Consider the following 16,318-nt stretch of genomic DNA (forward strand, 5'->3'; position numbering starts at 1 on the left):
ATCCAACGCCATTCGTGAAAACAGCCAATCGGGTGAACAGTGATGGATGGTGACTCGGTGGCATCTCAGATTTGAAGGACACCACATCAGAAATGACCTCAGAGCCTAATCAGTTCCAGAAAAGGGCTTTGTTCTCCTGGAGGCAAGGTGGGAGATCAAAGCATTTCTTGCTAATCACCATTGGGCATTAATTACTTGTTAAGAAACCCGACCCAGGAGCAGAACCCACTCCGGGCAGCCTCAAGGAGCACCCTTGATCTTTCAACCCAACCTGCATCAAATTGGGAGGAAGCAGACTGCAACCCTGGGAACCCAGAGACCCCGGGTGGCCCAGGCAGCCAGTCGTTCAGTTACTTCTTCCTTTCCTGTTAACTTTTTAACCCCACCAGCCAGGAAGTGCAGAAACATAATGCCTTCCCCTCCCCACGCCTCCACCACCTTTCATTAGGTTCTCACAGCAGCCGTAACAGAAACAGGCAGATCGGGACAAACACCTCACCGCTCACAAGCCATGTGACTTGAGGCATACCCCTGAACCTCTCTTAGCCCCTTGGTCTCCTTGACTGGACTGCACAGCTGAGACTATCCACCTCCTGCCATCATTGCAAAGATAAAGGAAATCTAAAAACTGCATTTAAAACTTGATGCTGGGCTGGAGGTGTAGCTCAGTAGTAAAGCCTTGCCTAGCACAGGTAAGGCTCTGGTACCATCTGGTTCCAAAGAAAGACAGAAAAAAAAAAAAAGGGCTGGGATTGTGACTCAGTGGCAGAGCACTTGGCTAGCACATGTGAGGAACTGGGTCAGCATCACATTAAAAAAAAAAGGAAAAAAAAAAGGAAAGAAAAATTAAATAAAGGTATTGTGTCCATGTATAACTAAAAAATTAAAGAAAGAGAAAGAGAGAGAGAAACAAAATAGTCTATCCATACAATGGGATATTATTTGGCCATAGAGGGAGGAGGACTAGTCCATGCTTCATCACGGTAGACCTCTAAAACATTAGGCAAAATGAAAACAGTCAGATACAACAGGTCACCTTCTGCATAAGTTCACTTATAAGAAATGGGCCCCACAGGCAAACCCATGAATGAAAATAGAAAGTAGATCAGAGGTAGAAGGAGACCACGGGGGAGGGGCCGAGCACTGATGAGGTTCCCCTTTCCTTTGTGGTGCTGAGGGTGGAACTTGGGGCCTCACACACCCCAGGCAAGGGCTCTCTACCACTGAGCTACATCCCCAGCCCCGACTGATGAGGTTTCTTTTGGGGGTATAAACATGACCATAGATCATGGCGATGGTCATACAAATCTTTGAATGTGTCAAGAAAACACTGTTTTATTACACTAAAAAAAAAGTGCTGTTGGACACCCCCTGTCCTCCCTCCTCCCTCCTACCACTTCTTCCCCACCCAGCCCTTGATCCTCCCTGCAGTGTTGACCAACCAGCCAAGCTGAACTGTGCCCACTGAGTGTTTGGGAACCCACCCTCCCCAGGAATCCCAGAGAAGGTCTGTGCCACCAGAAGCCATCCTCCTGACCTAAGCTTTTGGAGAAAAGGGAAAAGAGGTTTGTTTGTGTGTTTTGGTTTTTTTTTTTTGTTTTTTTTTTTTTCTACCTATAAAGCCCTTGGAGGGTGGGGTTAGGGTCTCAGCTCCAGACAGGGCCAGTTGTCTGCCTGAAGTGATTCAGGGGTCCACTGGGGCCCCTTTATTAATTCTGACAGTGGATGAAGGCGGGTTTGTCCTTTCAAAATCTTGTGTTCCACACACCCTAGTGCCCCTCCTGGAGCAACTGCCAGCTAGGAGGGACCCGGGTGTGGAGGACAGGCAAAGCCTTGCTTTCCTCTTTAGACTCAACACACCTATGGCCCAGCCCATTGGTTTCAAGATGCTGTGCCTGCAAGCTGTTTGTGGTCTGATAAACGGCATATGCTATTGCACACACAGGGGAAGGCAGCTTTGTGACCCTGTGCACCTCCACAAGCTGGGAAGAGGGGAAGCCCTTTCCACTCCTACCTCCACATGGGGTCCCGCTGAGCTTCAGAGAGAACTCACACCCACAAGTAATGGGCTCCTTTCCAGGTAATTCCACACCCAGAAATATACCCTCTAAGGAGATAATCAAACAAAAGTGAATCATCTAGAATAGCACTATCCAAAAGAGCTACAAATAAGGTGAGCCACATATGTACTTCTCAACTTTTTTAGCCATGTTTTAAAAAGATAAAAAGAAACAGAAGAAATGAATCATTTTTTGTTGAACCAATATATCAGAAATATTGCCTTTTCAACTAGGGTTACCAGATTCAGCAACTAAAAATACAGTGTGTACGTCATGACATTCCAGGTAAATGAGTAATCGTTTTGAAGATAGTTATATCCCATGTAACATTTGGGATATACTTATACTAAAAAAATTTTTTTATCTTAATTGTTATCTAAAATTCACACTTGGGCTTGGGGTTGTAGCTCAATGGTTGAATGCTTGCCTCGCATGCATGAGGCACTGGGTTCGATCCTCAGCACCACATAAAAAAATAAATAAATAAAATAAAGATATTGTGTCCATCTACAACTAAAAAAATATTTTAAAATAAAAATAAAATTCACACTTATTTACTTTTATTTGTTGGCACTAGGGATTGAACCCACAAGCACCCTAACATTGAGCTACATCCCCAACCTATTCTAATTCTTATTCTATTTGAGACAGGATCTTTACTAAGTTGCCCAGACTATGCTCCTGCCCCAGCCTCCCAAGTAGCTGGGATTACAAATTTAAGTCTAAACTTCTTCTTACACATGAGGAAAGTCAGGTTCAGGAAGCTTATGTAACTTGCCCAAGAAAATGGCAAACTGAGTGTATTTGGATGGATGGTAGATGGAATCATCCGTGCACAACCCACCCCACATGGCCTTTGGAGGGATGGACAGCAATATGTCATTGTCTTCTCTGCATGGTGGATTTTGAGATGGACATCCACCGACCATCAAGCACTGACTTGTCCCAATAAGTGACTTTACCTTTTTAAACCTCAGTTCCCTTTTCTGTAAAGTCACTATGATCTACCCCCGTGACCTGCTAAAGTCCAGATAAAACAAAGAATGCAGAGGAGTAGACAGCAGCAACTTGCTCCTAATAAGTTTCATTGATGTAAATGTTATCATTCTTTCTAGTCTCTTTATCCTTTCCTGATTAGACATTTTTATGTGCAGCACTGAGCAGTTAAATGAAGATAAAAATATTATGTTCAAAAGAAGGGAAAACAGTCTATGGAGCAGCTGGACGAAAAGGGATGATGGAAAGAAAGAGGTAAAGGAGAGAGTGAATGAGAGAGATAAAAATCCACTTAAAGACAAAGTGAGACATTGCTTCCCCACAATTATCTGGGTGACCACCAGGGGGCACTACTTGCAGCTTTCACAGCTAGGTGAAAAAAAAAAAAAAAAAAAAACGAGCCCTTTCAGAAAACAAAAACTTGTGATGAACAAACATATCACTGAAATCATTCAATTCATGATAATTGGGGTGCTCTCTCCCGAGAGCCTCCTGAAAAAGATGCCAATATTCACAGAAGGTGTCAAAGGCAGTGGACAATGTTCTCCCCAATGTGAGCAGTTTGCATCTTACCTTTGGAGTCTTCTTTGGCCAACTGACCACAGGGACACCAGTGATGGCCAGATTAGGGTCGTCATCTGCATGTTCTTTCAGGACATTCTGTGGCCAAACAAAGAAACCAGCCCAGGGTGAGGGGTGGTGTTTGAAAGAGGCTGAAGGCTGGACCTAACCCAGCAGAAGACTGAAAACTCTCTACACACACCCCCACCCACACCCACATCCACTGGCCTATCTACCACCATCCACTGTGCAATAACCAAGTCACCAGGGTTCCCTGGGGTCCACAAAATACACAATATCCTCTGGGTTCAGTGGTACCCAACTGTAATTCCAGTGGCTCAGGAGGCTGAGGCTGGAGGATCCCACGTTCGAGGTCAGCCTCAGCAACTTAGTGAGACCATCTCAAAATAAAAAATTAAAAAGGGCTGGGGAAGTGGCTCACTGATTATGTGCCCCTGGGTTTAATCTCTGGTACCAAAAAAAAAAAAAGACTGAGGATGGAATCCCCCAGACAAATGCTGGCAGAGAAGTGGGCTGTGTTGGACACACCAGGAGGGGTCTCCAATGTAGTGCACTGTGTCCATTCCTTTGTTAGCAATTTTAAGGTTCTGCACAGGTAACTGATTCTACCAGATTTTGGCCTACGTGCAGCTGATTTTAGAACCTCTTTCAGGTGTAAGATGCCATTCTACTGAGTAGTCCTAACTTGCAGCTGAGATGACCAAGACTCAGAAAAGCTCAAAAGAGCTTCCTCAGGCAAGGAAGGGCAGGGCCCCGAACCCTGCCTTCTAGTACCCGACTTTCTGCCCCATGAAATGTGGGTATGTGTGGCAGAATCCACAGCACACCTGATAAAACATGTGTAAGGACACTGGCCTGTTGTTACAGGCCATGAATTCTAGATTGTGCTACTAGGACATTTAAGAACAGAATAAATCACACATGAGCACTTAACAGGAATAACAGAGGAACCCAAGATAAACACAGACAAAGATCATTTTAACTCACTTTCTCTAATCCACTTCACCAGAAATGACTCCAATTCAGTTCTGACTTACTTTATTTACTGTCCTATTTTCTCAATTGTCATTTGGTTTCCTAATTTTTCAAGATGTGCTTAATAGGGCTGGGGATGTGGCTCAAGCAGTAGCGCGCTCGCCTGGCATGCATGTGGGCCCGGGTTCGATCCTCAGCACCACATACAACAAAGATGTTGTGTCCACCGAAAACTAAAAAAATAAATATTAAAAAATTCAAAAAAAAAAAAAAAAAAAAAAAAGATGTGCTTAATAACATCTCAGACCAGCACGAAGAACTCCCTTCACTTCCCACAGGAGGTCGCGACAGCATGTTGGTGGAGGGAGTTGACTCTTGGTCTGGATGTTTAAGTTCAGATCCCAGCACAGGCACATGCAGCTTTCTTGAAGCTCCTCGATCAACATCAATGACATGAAAGCTTGATTTACTGGTATGAGCCCAAGGCCCAGCACAATGACTGCAGTAAGTTTTCAGGAAGTGAAATTTAAAAGAAAGCAAGCCACATATCTCAAAAGGAAAAACTGACCAGTATTCCTCAAAACAGTCCAGGTCTTCAAAAACAAGGAAAGGCTGAGAAACTATCACAGTTCAGAAAACCCTAAGGAGACTAAATTCAAGATGGTATCCCAAGTGGGATCCTGGGACAGAAAAAAGGACATTAGGTAAAAACTGAGGATATGTGCCAGGCATGGTGGCACACCTATACTCCCAGTGACTCAGGAGGCTGAGGCAGGAAGATGGAAAGTTCAGTCAGCATGGACAACTGAGCAAAACCCTCAGCAACTTATAAAATTAAAAAATAAAATGGGCTGGGGATGTGGCGTAGAGGTTAAGATTCTCTGGGTTCGGGCTGGGGATGTGGCTCAAGCGGTAGCACGATCATCTGGTATGCGTGCAGCCCGGGTTCAATCCTCAGCACCACATACAAACAAAGATGATGTGTCTGCCGAAAACTAAAAAACAATAAATATTAAAAAATTAAAAAAAAAAACTCTGGGTTCAATCCCCAGGACCACACACAGTTGCTCCTTGGTATCCATGAGGACTGGTTCCAAGATGTCCCATGGATACCAAAATCTATGAATTTGAAAAATCCATGAATTTTCAACTACCATATATAAAAAGTGTTGCAGCATTTGCATATAACCTATACCCATCCCCCCAGACTTTGAGTATTGATTTTTTGGTACTAGGGAATGAACTCAGGGGCACCCTACCACTGAGCTACATTCCCAGTCCTTTTTTAAAAAAAAAAAAATTTCTATTTTGCAATAGGGTATCGCTAAGTTGCCCAGGCTGACTTCAAATTTGCAATCCTCCTGCCTCAGTTTCCCCAGGCACTAGGATTACAGGCATGTACCACCATGCCCAGCTCAACATCACCCCCAATACTTTAAATTATCTCTAGATTATTTTAATACTTAATCACAATGTAAATGCTATGTAAACAGCTGTTGCCTGGTATTTTTGTGCTATTTTTTACTAGTATATTTTATTTTTTATTGTTTTAAATATTTTTTAGTTGTAGATGGACACAATACCTTTATTTTATTTATTTATTTTTATGTGAACCCAGTGCCTCACAAGTACCACTGAGCCACCACCCCAGGCCATATTTTATTTCTTAGTCTCTCCTCCCCATTCTATTTTCAATGCAAGACAGGCTGAAGCTACACATGGGGAGCATGCAGAGACAGGAGGCCACCTGTACATTGCCAAGGAATCACCAATAGACATGGTTCAACTTCAGCATGGTCCTCCCACTGGGTAAAAGAAAAGGCTACCAAAAAGTTTGCAATAGTGAAATGACCCATCCCTGGGGAGAGAAGTATTTCATTACCAATATTTAAAACTGGCCGTTCACTTTTTTTTAATATTTATTTTTTAGTTATAGGTGAATACAATATCTTTATTTTATTTTTATGTGGTGCGGAGGATTGAACCCAGTGCCTCACGCATGGTAAGCGAGCACTCTACCTCTAAGCCACAACCCCAGCCCAGGCAGTTCACTTTTAATTGGTTTTATTTTTCAATTTTTTGTTTGTTTGTTTATTTTATTAGGTGCTGGCGGTGGAACCCGGGGCCTCACACACTGTATGCCCTACCACTGAGCTGCATCCCAGCCTAATTCTTGGTTTTAAACATACTGCAATGGACCTCTTTTTACTTGCCATTTCCAAGTCCTATCTGCACTGTGGTCCACCACTCAGGGAGGGCTTGGACTGGCCAGGTGAGAGGGGTGCAGGGAGAGCCTTGGGGGTACAGGGCTGCACCTTTTGCTGAATGATGACAGTAAGAAGTTCTGAGTATGTTCTCTATTCAGACGACTATAAAAACTGTCTCATGTCACTCTCATTTGACACCTGTGACCACTCTAGGACAGGGACTGTCATTTCCAAGTCACAGATGAGGAAACTGAGAGATTTAGATAGATGAAGACCACAGAGCTAGTAAGAGGTGGAACATGGCTGAATCCTGATGGAGAAAAGTATGGGGGGGGGGGGGTGAAGCTCAGTTCTAGGGCATTCCTAGTCCCCCCTGAGTGGTGGACCCTGTGAGGCCCTGGGCTCATCCCCAGTACCCCCCCACCCCCCCACACACACAAATGGCAATATCATTTAGCCTATATTAAATTTTATAAAAATTTTTAAAAAAGAGTAGGGAGAAGCCCATGTTCAGAGCAGGGCTATTTGTAATAGACAAAAAGAAGGGGTTCCAGTGGTGGATGAATAGATACATGAAATGTGGTCTATCCATACAACAGAATATTATTCAGCCTAAAAAAGGAAAATTCTAACCTGTGCTTCAACCTAGATGAACCATGAGGACAGACAAAAAAGGACCAAGGCTTTATGATTCTACTTACATGCAGGACCTGGAAAGGCAAATGTACAGAATGGTGTTACCAGGGGCCGGGGAGATGCAGAGTAAGGCCTTAATGTTTCATGCATAAAGAGTTTCAATTTCAGTTGTACAAAAAGGGAACATACTTAAGGCCACGGAGCTGCCACCTGACTGTGGTCAGGATGGCCAATTTAATATTATGGTTCTTACTACAATTTTTACAAAGTGGTGAGGGCAGTAAGGATTCTAAGCCATGGACTCAGAAATTCTAGAAAGCACAGGGTAGGGATATGATACTTCACTAGTTGAATTGTTACTATAATATCTGGGGGTGGGGGTGGGCGGGGGTGGTCTTCTTCTCTGAAGACCTGGGGTCAAGTTCTGCAATTTATGGGGTCAAGTTCTGCAATTTATGCTTCCTACAGTCTCACTAGGGATAGAACACTGACATCAACTGTGAAGCCATCCATAATTTTGTTACCATTCTTAGGAGCTGTTTAAATCCCTGCTCTGCATAACAATGTAATCCTATCTTGAGGCAAGACTGATTCTCCCCACTTCAAGAGAGGTTAAGTGACTTGCCCACAGTCACATAGCTAGGAGGTGGTAGAACTTGGAGTTATCAACCAAAACAAAGGAACAACAACAACAACAACAAAAAAAACAACACCCAAACCACTAATACTTGGGAGGCCAAATTGGGAGGATTGCAAAGGACAAGTTGGGCAACTTAAGAGGCCATGTCTCAATAGTTTTAAAAACGGATAGAGATGTGGCTCAGTGGTAGAGTGCTTGCCTCACATGCAGGAGGCCCTAAGTTCAATCCACAGCACCCCTTCCCTGCAAAATCTTTAAGAGGTCAACACTTCCACTGGGCTTTCTGTCCCCTTAGCCCTGTCCTGGACTCTAGAGGGGAGAGAGGATGAAAACCTCAAAGGCCTCCAGGATCCAGGCAGTAAGGCGAAAGATGTACGGAGACTAAGACAAAAAGAGTGGTGAAGCCTGTCCAAACTGGAGACCACGTGCCCCATTTAAAGGAGTCACTAGCTGGGCTGGGGCTGTAGCTCCCCAGCAGAGCACTTGCCTAACACATGGTGAGGCAGGGGTTCAATCCTTAGCTCTACAGAAAACTAAATAAATACAATAAAGGCCTTCTGCCCACCTACAACTACCAAGAAATTAAAAACAAAAAAAGTCACAGTCGACTCAATTCCAGCCTACTCACTTCCCATGGATAGGAATGCCCCACCGGATCTCTGATTTTTTTTCCAAAGAAACCAAAGATCTAGAGTTTTACTTAAAATCTCTGTATTTTAAAATGTTGAAAATTTTTAAAAATATTTTTATTTTAGTAGGTGGACACAATATCTTTATTATGCTTATTCATTTTTATGTGTTGCTGAGGATCAAGCCCAGTACCTCACATAGGCGCTCTACCACTGAGCCACAAGCCCAGCAGGTTGAAATTTAATTAAAAAAAAAAAAAAAAAAAAATCAACCAATGTAAGTCGAATGTATGGCTGAAAACAATGCAGACTCGCCTTGTATTCTTTGAGTTTCCCTCTGAATTGTCTCAAAATTTCTTGTGATTTCTGTGTCAGAGATGAATTCAGTAACTCACAAGCACAGAGGCAGAGGGAAGTCTGGTTACAAAAAGTAATTACTGGATTAAGTGTGGATAACAACTAATAAATAATGATCAATAATAATTTATTTTTATGTATATACATATTTGTGTGTATATATATGCATATGTGTGCATGTGTGTGTCTGTGTGTGTATATATAAAATATATAATATAAAATTTTTTTTTAAACTTCCTCCTGGAACAGAATTCTCCCTAAGTACTTCAGGGAGACAGTCCTCTCTCCACATGTGGCCACCAGAGGGTGCTCTTGGCTCTTCCCTCAGGGAAGTATTTTCTTTTGTAGGTGACAAGTGGGATGGGTATCCTAATAGGAGATTTTGTCTTTGAGAAATAGACTGTTGTGGAGGGAATCATGCCACTGGCTTCCCTAGGCTCTGCCTGAATTTATACATTCCCTGGGGCTCTCGAAAGCATGGTATAAGCAGGCAGGTTGCCTGCAGCTCAGTCCCCTAAGCCTTCAAGCCTCAGGCTGGGAAAAGCCCAGGGGTGGCCCTCTCTGCTGGAAACTGCCCCATGTTTGACCCATGGAAGAGAACCACAGACCATGGATGGCTGGGCTTTGGCTCCCCCTTATGCCAACTTCTCTCGAAGAGCTTAATTAGTTAAAAATGGATTCGGCCCGCTGCTCCCCAGGGTGGGGCGTTAATAATTAGAAACTCCATCTATGCAGTGACTAAAAATACCACCACTGTGATAACAAGGCAGAGGCAGGCCGCAGGAAAGCAGCACCAACCCGGCTGGTAAAAGAGAGAGCAGCTGGGAACCCAGCTGCCTCAGGGGTACCCGCCCCCCTGCCAGCAAGAGCCAGTGCCAGGTATTAATGTACCTTGGCTCTCTGGGCACCTCCCTCTGTTCCAGCCTAACCATCTTGTGCCTGCTCCTAAAAACCCATCTGTAGTGGGTTGAATTGTGCTCCCTGCCAAAAGACAAAAGTGAATGCAAGCTTACTTGGAAAAAGTGTCTTTCTTTGCAAATGGAATGGCTACCTATGAATCAGGTATGGAGTTTGCCTAGGTATCTGAATCTGAGCCCTAGGTCCCTGTCTTCTCTCCTTTGTTCTCCTGAGATTTCATGGCTTGTTCTGTAATCAAACTGGAAGCCAGTCCCCTACCACTGGCTCCCGGCCTTTTGGTTTCTCTGAAGTGGTTAAGGCAACAGGGGGCTGGGGCTGCAGCTCAGTGGTAGAGCCTGTGCTTAGCATGTATGAGGCCCAGGGCTCAGTCCCCAAGCAGGACAAGAAAAAAAAAAAAAAAGAATCCAGAAATGAATGTCTGGGCTCTGTGCCTCACTGTTTTGTAAATCAGCAGGACCTGAGAGGGACAGCTTAAGTGAGAAGGTATGTTCCAGAATCAGGACTTGATGGTCCCAAGAGAAAAAGCTAAGCACGCTTGTTCTCTATGGTCCAGAGTTTGTCACAGGCTCTTCCACGTGACTCAAGGCCAGCCTGTTTTCATTCCATGGTGAAATAATGATACAAACAACATCAGTTCTAGTTTACTGTGCATTTGGCCCAGCTGAAGGCTTTACACCGGTCAACCCTGATGCAGGTCTTTCTGTGTGCTCCCCAAGGGCACCCAGCTCAGGATGGATGGCACAGGGAATTCCACCTCCCTCCAGAACTTTTTTTTTTTTAATATTTTTTCTAGTTGTAGTCGGACATAATACCTTTATTTATTTATTTTTATGTGGTGCTGAGGATTGAACCCAGCGCCTCACACATGCTAGGTGAGCGCTCTACTACTGACTCATATTCTCAGGCCAATAATGTACTCTTAATTTAGGCTTAGTTTCATATTATGTTTGGAGTTTGATATAAGAACAGTACAACCAATCTCAATTTCAGTGTTAAGGAAAAAAAAAAAAAAAAACACTTGGGGCTGGGGTTGTGGCTCAGTGGCAGTGTTTGCCTGGCATGTGTGAGGCACTGGAATGGATCCTCAGCACCACATAAAAAATTAAATAAAGGTATTATGTCCACCTACAACTAAATGTTCTTAAAAAATTTAAAAATAAAAATAAAGGCATTGTGTCCACCTACAACTAAAAAAGTATTTGATTAAAAAAAAAAAGGCAGATGTTCAGGTACAGTGACTCAGGCCTATAAGCCCAGGGACTCAGGTGGCTAAAGCAGGAGGATCTGAAGTTGAGGCCAGCCTCAGCAACTCTGCATCAAAATTAAAAAAATTTTTTAAAAAGCTAGGGATATGGCTCCATAGTAAAGCACCCCTGGATTCAATTCCTGTCACCAATGGGGGCAAAAAAAGAGAGGGAGGTTAAGACACAAAGGCGGTTGTCCACAGTGAGTGGGCATTTCTACCCAGAGGAGTGTGTCATCTCAAGAAGGAGGGTGTGACATGACATTATCTTAATGAAGATGGGGTCAGCAGCACTCATGGGAGCAGCTGCAAAATCACCTTGCAAAGAGGTATCTGACAACATCCCTCCACCTCCAGCCTTGGTGGTCTCTGTCCGAACCCTTCACAAACCTTGCCTTCTAGCCAGTTATTTTTAAGTCATTTAGAATCAATTTGAAGAGACTAGTCCTGTCCCCAAAGAACTACATGCCCTCCTCTGCTGCCATCAGGAGTCATGGCTATCTCCCTAAGTTCTAATTGAAAGCAGAGATGCTTCTTGGAGGGACGGCACACAGATCAGGGTGGCCAATCCAAGAAGGAAAGATGATGTCTTGGCTTCATAGTGTACCCCTCGAACATCCTGAGCACCCACGGCCTCCCAATGCAACTACAGGGTCTTTGGAGACTGAATCAAGCTGAAATGAGGTCATAATGGATTAGGTTGAGCCTTAATCCAATGACTGGTATCAGTCATTGACAGCACATAGAGAAGACAGCCACTGACAGTCACTCATCCCCTGGGGGAGTTGGAAGTGACACAACTACAAGCCAAGGAGGACAGCCAAGGATGGCCTATAGCCACCAGGAGCTGGAGAAGGCAAGGAAGGGAACCCAGGAGCCTCTGGAGGGAGCATGGCCCTGGTCACGAGGCAAGTAGCTAAGGGTAGAAACCAAATGTGAAGCTGGGCATGGTGGTGCAGGCCTGTCTCCTCAGGAGACAGAGGCAGGGGGATGGGGTAGCCTCGGCAATTTAGTGACAAACTGTCTCAAAAAATAAAAAGTGCTGGGAATATAGCTCATTGGTACAGTACCCCGGGTCCAATCCCCAGAATCAAAACAGAACAAAAAGAAAGAAAGAAAGACACCAAACGTGACTCCTGATTTCCCATTCTTCCCATTTTGTACAGGCCAACTTCCTGACACCTTTGTTGGAATAAGTGTCCTGCAGAAGGGAGTCACTGAAGGCACCTGGTGCCAACTTCCTGGAGGATTCCACCCAGAGAGGAAAGAGACTTTCACAAAAATACTGGAATCTCCTTTCCTTTCATAAATCAAATTAAATAAAGTGGTTACTTCAGCTTGAATCTAAATAAACTCCAGTCTAGGCAAGTCACCAAGGTACTGTCTTGCCCACAGCATGGCTGAAGGGGACAAGTGCAACTTTAAAAAGTTCTGTCCAAAAAAAAGAGTAGGAGGGCTGGGGCTGTAGCTCGGCGGTAGAGCGTTTTCCTGGCATGTGTGAAGCACTGGGTTCGATTCTCAGCACCGCAAATAAGAAATAAAAATAATAAGAAATAAAATAATAAGAAATAAAATAAAGGTCTATCAACAATTAAAAAATAGGGGCTGGGATTATGGCTCAGCAGTAGAGCACTCGCCTAGCACGGCGGGACCCGGGTTCGATCCTCAGCACCACATAAAAATAAAGGCATTGTGTTGTGTTGTGTTCATCTACACCAAAAAATAAATATTAAAAAAAAAACACTAAAAAATATTAATAAAAAAAGAGTAAGATGGATTTATAGGTATGAACACACAAAAAAGAGAGTTTCCAGGGAGAAAAAGAAATCACAGAGCAGTATAAACTAATTTTCTTTTTCTTTTTTTTTTTTGCTGGGGGTGAGGGGGTGGGGGGGTACCATGGATTGAACCCAACGGTGCTTTACCACTGAGCCACATCCCTAGCCCATTTTAAAAAATATTTTATTTAGAGACAAGATCTCACAGGGTGGGGGTGGGGGGTTGCTTAGAGCCTAAGTTGCTGAGGCTGGGTTTGAACTTGTGATCCTCTTGCCTCAGCTTCCCAAGCTGCTGGGACTACAGGCATGCGCCACCATGCCAAGCCTAGAACAAACTATCTTTATTTAAAAATTGGGGGCCAGGGTTGTGGCTTGGTGATAGAGCGCTTGCCTAGCATGCATGAGGGACTGCGTTCAATCCCCAGCACCACATAAAAATAAACAAATAAAATAGAGGTATTGTGTCCATCAACTAAAAGAAAATATTTTTTAAAAAATTATACAGTCCTCCCAGCAGCCGTTCATGTCCATGGATGCAGCCAAGGATCATATTTTATATATATATATATATTTTTTTTTTTTTTAACTGCATCTATACTGAACATACACAGACCTCTTTTTCTTATCATCCCCTGAACAATACAGTATGACAATTAGTTACCTAGCATAAACATCGCCTGAGGGGTTATAAGTTATCTAAATATGATTTAAAGTGTTTAAGAGAGTGTTTCTAGGCTATCTGCAAATTCTCTGCCATTCATATAAGGAGCTAGAGCATCCATGGATCTGGATGTCTGTGGGGGCCTGGAACCAACCTCCCAGGGATTGCAATGGACGCTGAATGTGTTTAAATATGTGGGGGTGAGAGGAAAACTCTAGAAGTCATCCTTTTGATGGTTAGTTACCTGCTGGGTGTGAGAAGAGGGGGATATTTTCTATCCTCAGATGCTAATTGTTTGTTAAATCTTTTATTTGGATCATGTAACACTGTCACGCTTACAACTTGACAAAAATATTGGGGAGGGGGGGTACGAGAGATTGAACCCAAGGGCTCTTAATCCCTTGAGCCACATCCCCAGCCCTTTTTTCTATTCTATTTAGAGACAGGGTCTCACTGAGTTGCTTAGGGCTTTGCTAAGTTGCCCAGAGTTGCTGAAGCTGGCTTTGAATTCTCCATCCTCCTGCCTCAGCCTCCCAAGCTGCTGGGATCACAGGCATGCCCCACCAGGCCACAAAAATAATTTTTAGAAGCAAATGTCAGAATTTAAAACTGAGTCACAATAAAATATCCAGAACAGGTAAATCTGGACAGAAAGCTGGTTGAGGTTGGAGGTGGGAAGTGATCTCTAATGGGCATGGGATTCTGTTTGAGGTGCTGAAAAGGTTCTGGAACTAGACAGAGGTGACAGTTGCACTATATTATGAATGTACTTAACACCGCTGAGCTGGACACTTAAAATGGTAAAACTTGTGCTTGCTGTATTTTCCTACAATTAAAAAAAAAAATTACAAATGAAACAAAACAAAACAAAAAAAGTGGGGGCGGGGGGGGTGGGGTAAAAGCCAAAACTAGCCATCAAGGAACTGAACCAGAGTCAGAAAGAGCCCCTCCAATCCCAGGGGCTCTGGTCACCGTGAGCCACCATGAGCAACACCTCTGAGATTCCAGAGGAAGACAGAGGACAGAGACCATTTTCTGGAACACAAGCCAAAGATCGAAACTAGTCAATCACCAGGGAGAACCACCTCTGGCCAGAAGCAGGAATCGTTCAACAGCAGCAGTGGAAGTGGGCATCAGCAGTGACTTCTGTCTCCAATCCAATTCCTGAGCTGTGTGTCTTTCCCCCACCTCCCTCAACCAAGGCCAAAGAATCCCTGCCATCTAAGAGAAAACTAAAGAGACAAGAGCACACAACTGGGAAGAAGGGGCTGCCCACTTTCTGTGACAACAGTCCCCAAGGTGAGTCCCAGGTTCAGAACCTTGTCAGGGTTTGTGGGATAGTGAGGGGCAAATGGCCTGTCCAGACAACCAGGAACTTTCTGCTCTTGAAGACGACTAGACTCGCCTTCCCCTCGCAGGCACCTGACCACAGAGCATTGAGACATTAGGGGAACTTCTGTTTCCCTGGGGCCCTAAGGAGGGTAGTGCACCCAGTTTACAAGCTCTTTAGCCTGAAAGAGCCGCTCAGACAATGCTCAGGAATATAAATATCTCTAGAGACAGCTAAGTTCAATAAATGAGCTAAGCGGCTAAGGTGTGTGAAAAAGAGACTTCGCAAAACTAATGGTAAGCAGCAAGTGACGCTCAGGGAAACAGTAGGGAGTGGTGGGGACTGGGACACACAGGGTCAATTGCTACCCTCCTGTGATTGCAGTCAATAAGGAACGTGGACCAGGAAACTTATATAACTCCCCATCTTTTTTTCTTTCTTTTTCTGGCACCAGGAATTGAGCCCAAGGGTGCTTAACCACTAAGCCACATCCCTAGTCCTTTTTTACATTTTATTTAGAGACTGGGTCTCACTAAGTTTCTTAGGGCCTCGCTAAGTTGCTGAGGCTGGCTTTGAACTGGTGATCCTCCTGCCTCAGCCTCCAGAGATACTGGTATTACAGGCCTGCACCATTGCACCCAGCTCCATATTTCTTAATGTTGACAGCTATTTACAAACTATGTTTCATACTCTGTAAGCCAAATGCAATCCCTGGAGTCTAGATTTGACCCCAGGAGTTGCCGATATACAACTTATATTCTTGGACCAAATCTGTTGCTTGTTCTATAGAGAAGACCAAGCAGCCACCTCAGTGTCTCCCTGAATGTGGGTGACCTCTTGAGAAGTGAGAAAATCTCTTTCTGTATATCCACTAAAACAAAACAGTATGGCAACAGCAGGCACACACCCCACCACCACCACCCATTGAACAGCAAGTGTAGCCTAGGCCAGTTACTTTTAACCTCTCTTGTTCCTCAATTGTCTCATCTGTAAGATGAAGATAATAAAAGTAGCTCAGTGGTAGAGCACTTGCCTAGCATGTGTGAAGGACTGGGTTTGATCTTCGGCACCACATAAAAATAAAGGGTATCATTGTCCATCTACAACTAAAAAAATTTTTTTTTAAATCATCTTTTTTTTTTTAAGAGAGAGAATCTTTTTTTTTTTTTTTTTTGTAGATGGATACAACACAATGCCTTTATTTTTATGTGGTGCTGAGAATCGAACCCAGGTCCCGCCCATGCTAGGCGTGCACTCTACTGCTGAGCCACAATCCCAGACCTTTAAATCATCTTTAAGAAAAAAA

At 43.9% G+C, this 16,318-nt stretch overlaps 1 protein-coding gene across 4 annotated transcripts in view; it reads right to left on the reverse strand.

Annotated features, from left to right (window-relative positions):
• The window catches only part of Kdm2b (lysine demethylase 2B), a 120,705-nt gene that overhangs the window by 43,279 nt on the left and 61,108 nt on the right, over positions 1 to 16,318 (reverse strand). For all 4 annotated transcript variants that reach the window (XM_076848617.2, XM_076848692.2, XM_076848757.2 and 1 more), the window contains one exon: positions 3,630 to 3,716. In XM_076848617.2, the coding sequence (XP_076704732.1) occupies positions 3,630 to 3,716 (87 nt within the window). The remainder of the gene's footprint in view (positions 1 to 3,629; positions 3,717 to 16,318) is intronic.

The sequence above is a fragment of the Callospermophilus lateralis genome, chromosome 1 (genome assembly GCF_048772815.1).
Source record: "Callospermophilus lateralis isolate mCalLat2 chromosome 1, mCalLat2.hap1, whole genome shotgun sequence".
NCBI lineage: Eukaryota > Metazoa > Chordata > Mammalia > Rodentia > Sciuridae > Callospermophilus > Callospermophilus lateralis.